At 34.6% G+C, this 6,431-nt stretch overlaps 3 protein-coding genes across 4 annotated transcripts in view; 2 read left to right on the top strand and 1 right to left on the bottom strand.

The window, feature by feature from the left end:
- The first annotated feature begins 190 nt into the window (after window positions 1-190).
- Window positions 191-1,154, top strand: LOC111430683 (ethylene-responsive transcription factor 2-like). The gene has a single exon (XM_023067046.1). The coding sequence runs from the start codon at window positions 390-392 to the stop codon at window positions 1,059-1,061; it is 672 nt and encodes a 223-aa protein (XP_022922814.1). The 5' UTR covers window positions 191-389; the 3' UTR covers window positions 1,062-1,154.
- A 1,976-nt stretch (window positions 1,155-3,130) lies between these two features.
- On the top strand, window positions 3,131-4,055 carry LOC111430713 (ethylene-responsive transcription factor ERF106-like). Its single transcript, XM_023067099.1, has one exon. It carries the CDS (start codon window positions 3,298-3,300, stop codon window positions 3,889-3,891), a length of 594 nt encoding a protein of 197 aa, XP_022922867.1. The 5' UTR covers window positions 3,131-3,297; the 3' UTR covers window positions 3,892-4,055.
- Window positions 4,056-4,986: 931 nt separating this feature from the next.
- Window positions 4,987-6,431, bottom strand: part of LOC111430504 — a 4,466-nt gene continuing 3,021 nt past the window's right edge. Inside the window, exons 3-5 of one of the 2 annotated variants that reach the window (XM_023066769.1) lie at window positions 5,726-5,792; window positions 5,160-5,289; window positions 4,987-5,106 (exon numbers count right to left, since the gene is read on the bottom strand). In XM_023066769.1, coding sequence (XP_022922537.1) covers window positions 5,093-5,106; window positions 5,160-5,289; window positions 5,726-5,792 — 211 coding nt within the window. In that variant the 3' untranslated portion in view covers window positions 4,987-5,092. Of the gene's footprint in view, window positions 5,107-5,159; window positions 5,290-5,725; window positions 5,793-6,431 lie in introns of those variants that run through there. The other variant, XR_002708331.1, reaches the window with a different exon arrangement.

Raw genomic sequence — 6,431 nt, 5'->3', positions numbered from 1 at the left:
CTCAAAAAAAAAAAAAAAAAAAAACGAGTAGACCCTCTTGTCAGAAGGGTAATCCAAGGATTTCCCCTTCTAACACGACTAGCTTACGTATGAAAGTATAGCAGGTATCTCGTATGAGATAAGCATGATATAAAATCCTACTATAACCGACTTGACACCAATCTAATTTAGATACTAACTTAAGCATGAGAACATGTCGCGCACCTATGAGCGAGTGAGTGAATAAAAGTCCACTTGTTGTTGTCATTATTGCTCTTTTCCCCACCTATGAGCGAGTGAGTGTTATGAGATATTATTACCAAACCCATCAAAATTCCTTTATAAATAACACTTATCCATAGCCCAACACTTTCCATGTTCTTGTGTTCATCTTCAAAATCCCCACTAAAATGGAGCTCCAAAAACCCGATCCATTTGGCGACCCAAATTTGGTGCACAACAAAGCCCCATTAACCTACGCCGATCTCTTCTCTTCTTTAACCGATCAATGGGGCGATCTTCCCCTCAAACTCGACGATTCTCACGACATGGTCATCTTCAATTCCCTTCACGACGCCGTCGTTTTCGTCCTTTCTCCTCTCCATTCCATCCATCCGCCGGACGCCTCTTCCGCCCTCCACCTCGACCCCTTTCCGACCACCACTGCGCCCGCCGCCCAGATGGATGACAAGAGTAAGCGTTACCGTGGAGTACGACGGCGGCCCTGGGGGAAGTACGCTTCCGAGATTCGGGATCCGGCTAAGAGCGGTGCACGTGTGTGGCTTGGCACGTACGAGACGGCTGAGGATGCTGCTTTAGCTTATGATCGAGCCGCCTTCAGAATGCGCGGCTCCAAGGCTCTTCTTAACTTCCCTAATCGCATTGGCTCTGACGACCCGCCACCGCTACGAGTCTCGGCTCGACGTCGGGAGCATGATATCCTTGTGCCTTTGGCTGACGGGTCGGCTAAGAGAAGAAAAGGCGCAGCTAATAAAAAAGCCGAACCGGAGTCGAGTAAGTTCCAGGTGGGGCCCTCCCAGATAGCAGCATTGCCAGTTGGCGAGCAGTTATTGGTTAGCTAGTTTCGTACAATACGAGTGGTGGAAATTAGAGAATTTCAGTATTGAGTAAATATAATCGAAATAATAATAAAGTGTACTTCAATTTTAGAATGCGTATAAATAAATATACAATATTATTATTATTATTATTATTATTATAATTAGCTTTTAATTACTTTACAAATGAGTGAAACAAGCTACGAAATCGAAATCGACCTCCCTAAGATCCATATCGACCGAGCTCAATTTTTTCACGCTAATTCACAAAAATACATAATAGGTGTGAAAAGGATGTGGACGACATAACAATGAAGGACCGTTGTTTATTGCTTTATTTCGTGTATATATATATATATATATATAAATTTTCACAAACATCCAAGTCCAATATTATACGGCCAATTAATTTATGCCAATACTATAGAAGCATTTATTAAATTAATTTATTGCCGTCAATATTTATAAAAGGTGACGCAATATGATTACGTAAGCAATACGTAAGGTGGTCTCTCTCTGGAGGAGGGGACAGGGATGCACCAATCAATTTTCCAATTACATTATTGCAATCAATTCCAATAATTTATTGAGGAGTCAAATTTCAATTAAAAAAAAGTCATTAGAGATGTGACCATTTTTTCTTAGTTTAAATAAATATAGCATTTTCCTTTAGATGTCGACTCAATAATCATTTTATTTTTAATTATTATAAGTTTTAGCAATTTGTCTTCTTGTAATTGGTTTTTAAGAAATATAATTGATTATTTCTAAATATTATTATTTTATAGGCTTATAATCGTTCTTTCGGGAGAAAAAAAGAACTTTCCATTTCGTTAATTTGGAGTAAGATACAAGTGGGTGTAGCGGTAAAAAGAAATAGGATATGTGACAGATTTCTCTTTCGTTATTTCAAACGATGAATTAATATTCAACTATGAGGACTTTTTCGAGAAATGTGAGATCCCATGTCGGTTGAAGGTGGAAACTACGTATTTCTTATAAGAGGGTGGAAACGTCTCCTCAACAAACAAGTTTTAAAAACCTTGAGAGGAAGTCCTTGAAGAGAAAACCAAAAAAGGACAATGTCTACTAGCAGTGGGATTAGACTGTTACAAATGGTATCAGAGTCAGACACCGAGTGGTGTACCAGCAAAGACGTTTGCCCCCAAGAGGAGTGGATTGTGAGATCTCACATTGATTGGAGAGTGAAGATGTTGGCCTCCAAGGGAGTGGATGATAAGATCCCACATTGGTTAGAGAGGAGAACGAAATATTCCTTATAAAATGTTTCCCCTCCCTAAGAAGCTTAATTGAGAATCTTTCTATCTTCATTCTGAGTTGCATTTGGATATGGAATCTATAGGCCTCAAGTGACAGCCTCTCATTGTGTGGTTGGATCATCACTCTTTTATTTTATAGATTACGTTGGAGTCTCTAAATTACGAGATTAACCGAATTACTTTTAGATAGCATTTTAAAAGTATCTCACGCTATATTTTGGACAAAAGAAAAAGGCAAAAACTAAGGTACAGCTGATATGGTCCCTAGTCGAGAAAATGGTGCCCTCTTCCAATGTCCAATGTCTTTGTGCATTTCATATCACTCTCATATATCAATACCCAAATTACCTCAAGGATAAGATAGTAGATTCTCTATTATTTCATTAATTCCTTTTCTTATATTTATGACAACTCTTCTACTCAAGAATAGGGTTAATTATGTCATTTAGCCCACCAACAATAAATATTTATTGATTTTGTCTCCAACCTTTTAAAAAATATAATTCTACTTAAAAAAAATTATCTACTGTCGTAAATTTTTATAGTTTTACTTTCAGCTTCCCTAAAATGTCTTATACTAATAGAGATAATATTATTTGATTATAAACTCAAGATCATTCTCTAAATTAGCTAATGTAAGACTTTCATCCAACAATTTCCACCTCGATCTCGATCTCGGCATCCAAGCTAGAGGCCCAATTTTATTTGATTGTATTTTTCTTTTTATATTTAGACAATATTAATTGTTTTTTTTTTTTGGGAGATATTTATAATCTTTTGAATGTTCATTTCCACAATTGCTTTTCAAAAAAATAATTGTTCCAAGTGGATGGGATCAAAATCCAACATTTATGGATTTTTGGGGTAAAATCACTAGTAGTATTATTTATATATATAGTTGGTGTCTCCTCTTCCTTCAATCTTCACAAATCTTTGTAAAACGCAACCATCTGAGATCTTAAATCTTAATCTCTCTGAAAATGGCGTCCTCAGAGGAATTCTTATCCATAGAATTCATAACCCAATTTCTGTTGGTAGATTCCTCAGATCACCAAACCCATTTCCAAACAGATTCCCCCTTTCTCCACTCCATCAAATTGGAAGATTTCATTTTCGATTCCCCAATTCCGCCATCACCGCCTCCGGCGGAAGGCTGCTACAACGACACGAAGGCCGGCGAAGTTGTAGACTGGTCGACGCCCAAGACCGACATGTCGGGGCAGGCCAGCAAAGCCGATGCGGAAGCCTCTGTGGCAGGGAAGACAGACACCGACGGGAAGGGGAGGAGTCATTTCCGGGGAGTACGACGGCGGCCGTGGGGGAAATTTGCGGCTGAGATTCGTGACCCGACCCGGAAGGGGATTCGGGTTTGGTTGGGGACTTACGACAGTGATATAGACGCGGCTAAGGCCTACGACTGTGCGGCGTTTAGACTGAGAGGGAGGAAAGCCGTTTTGAATTTCCCATTGGAGGCCGGAGAACCCGACCCGCCGGCGGCGTCCGGCCAGAAGAGGGGAAGGGGGCAGAAATGGAGGAATATTCCCAAGGCATTGAAGGCAATGGATGAGAAGTAAATGTTACTGGGTGGAAATGAAATTAAAACAAACAACTACCTTTATGTTGGGTTAAGTGGAATATTTAATTTGCTAGCTATTTTTATGTAAATATAGAGTTGTTACTCCTACTCCATGGTCTAATTTATGACTAAAATAAGAAAAAAAAAATAAAAAGTTTTTTAATTCTCAACTTCAAAATACCGTATATTAGGTTTTATTCCTTCAATTTGTATATTAATGACATTATCATTACTTAAAATTGTTTATTGAAGTGTATAAATTTTAAATTTTAAATTTTAAAACTTGGAAGATAGAAACTTTAATAAAAGATCAGGTTATATTCTTATTTTACTTTTGTTAAGATTATTACTTATATAACGTAATAAATTATAGTTATATAATATTGTAAAATAATATTTATAACGTAAAACATAATCATAAATAATATTTGTAACATAAAACATATTCGTTATAATATTTATAATGATTTATAACATAAAGAATATTCATAAAGATCCCTTAGAGATTTATCTTACTCTATTTTCAAAACTGCCCTATATTTTCTTTTCTTTTATATTTTTAAAATACATTAGTTTTTAAAAAACAAATCAAAATTTTCCTACGGAAAGAATTAACTTTTCACATAATTTTAGCACAAACTAAGTGAAATAGGGAAATTTTTTTTTTGAAATAATAGTACTTTTAAATAAAATCAACAAACAAGGTAGAAAATTGAAATGAGGTAGGGAGAGATTTTTTTAAGATTTATTCTCCATTTCTACCCAATTTTATTTATAGAAAATTCAAAAACTAGGTTGTAATATTAAAATTTTAATTTAAGAAATTAGGTTGGTAAAATATTGTCGATGAAATATATGTTAAGATGTTTTACATTTTTCAATAAAAATTATATTCTAAAATAGAAAATTTTCATTAAAAAAGTTATTTTCAATGAAATTTTTTTAAAAATATATATATATATTTAAAAAGATGGAGCAAAATTCCCCACTGATCTCAGCAAGTTTCTTGTGAGAGTTATTTTAAAATTGTTAAAAGAACCCTTTTTTTCAGAAGTCAACATCAGCTCAAGGTACTTGTCAAACAATCAAAATAATTTTAAACGATTAAAAATGTGATTTTGAGTGATTTTGAAATTATCTAGACATGACTCAACTATCACTTGTTCATGCAATTCTACCCTTTAACCTCTATCTTTATACTAATATAATACTCAGCAACTTAAAAAGAAATATAATACTCGCAACTTAAAAAGAAATATAATGCTCGCAACTTAAAAAGACCTGAAGAGTTCATGATTTTATATGTAGACTTCACTAGAAAAAATCTCATACTTTTACTAACCTTTGTTGTGATTTTCATTGCTTCCCCAGGAGCACTTGAACATTCTCTCTCCACCTAATAAAACATTGTTGTAAAAACATCTCAGTTTTAGAAGAATCACCGTCCAAAAACAAAGAAGTTTGGAGAAACAATTTTCTTCAACCATTCCCCAACAACACCACACAATCTAAATGGTCTAAATCAAACAACAGTATATTTCTTAAAACAGAATGGGCTATCATAAGCTAATAATGTCACCTCTAATAAGCTTGGGAAAATTTTTAGCACTACCAGAGTAACATACTTTTTTTTTTTTTTACTATTATAGTATTTTTGTATACCCATCCATGTGAACAGAGATGCATCTAAATCCTGTCAAGAGATATGATAACTTTGAAGCAAAATATGTGCATTATGAATAATGTGATAAAAACTAGTTAAGCTGTCTGTGTGTTAACCAGCAATCATTTAATGAAGAAACAAACAAAAAAGAGGCTGCGCCTGTCCTTACATGTAGGTCAAGTCGAGTCTCTTCCATTGGCCCAGAATTGTCCATTTCCTTCACTCCCGCAGCTGCCCTGTCCCTCAAAAAAAGAATGAAAGCGACTTATATAGAGAGAGGGAATCTTCCATATTGAAGGAGTGATCCCTATAGAACCTAAGGAAGGTGCATGAATGGATAAGGATAAAACCAAAGAACAAGTTGAGGAGAAGAAGATATACAACTAACAATATGACTCTGAGAAAAGAAAAAAGAGTTTTATGAGGGTTGGTTGTGTTGTGTCGTTTTCTTGTGATGCCACTTTCAATGAGGTAAAATCTCATTGCTAACAAGGAAATGGAAGAAAATGCCGTCTTGCAGATGGCTCTAAATAGTTCTTACCTTACATAAATGATTTTTTAGCTCTAACATTATAGGGTGAAATTTTAAACATTTGAGGTCTCGATATTTGAATACCCTCACAATTACAAGAACATTTTATAGTCCATTGAATGGGAAGGTTAAAAATTTACTTAAACACTGTTAAAGCAGAGAATTGTAATGTAATGCATCCTAAACTCTTAACCAACATTTTGCATCTTCTTAGGAATAAAAAATTTAAGTTTATTCAATGCCACAACAAATCAATAATGAAGTGGAAAATGTAGAAATTATTAAAATTTAAATAAATTATAAAAAAACGAATCCTTTTTTTTTTTTTTTTTTTTTTCCTTTT

Source organism: Cucurbita moschata, unplaced genomic scaffold, assembly GCF_002738365.1.
Source record: "Cucurbita moschata cultivar Rifu unplaced genomic scaffold, Cmos_1.0 Cmo_Scf00034, whole genome shotgun sequence".
Taxonomy (NCBI): Eukaryota; Viridiplantae; Streptophyta; class Magnoliopsida; order Cucurbitales; family Cucurbitaceae; genus Cucurbita; species Cucurbita moschata.
This window is presented reverse-complemented; position numbering and strand designations above follow the sequence as displayed.

Bases quoted from the DNA above. Each gene is read 5' to 3' on its own strand.
- LOC111430683 (XM_023067046.1), top strand. From the start codon at position 390: ATGGAGCTCCAAAAACCCGATCCATTTGGCGACCCAAATTTGGTGCAC.
- LOC111430713 (XM_023067099.1), top strand. From the start codon at position 3,298: ATGGCGTCCTCAGAGGAATTCTTATCCATAGAATTCATAACCCAATTT.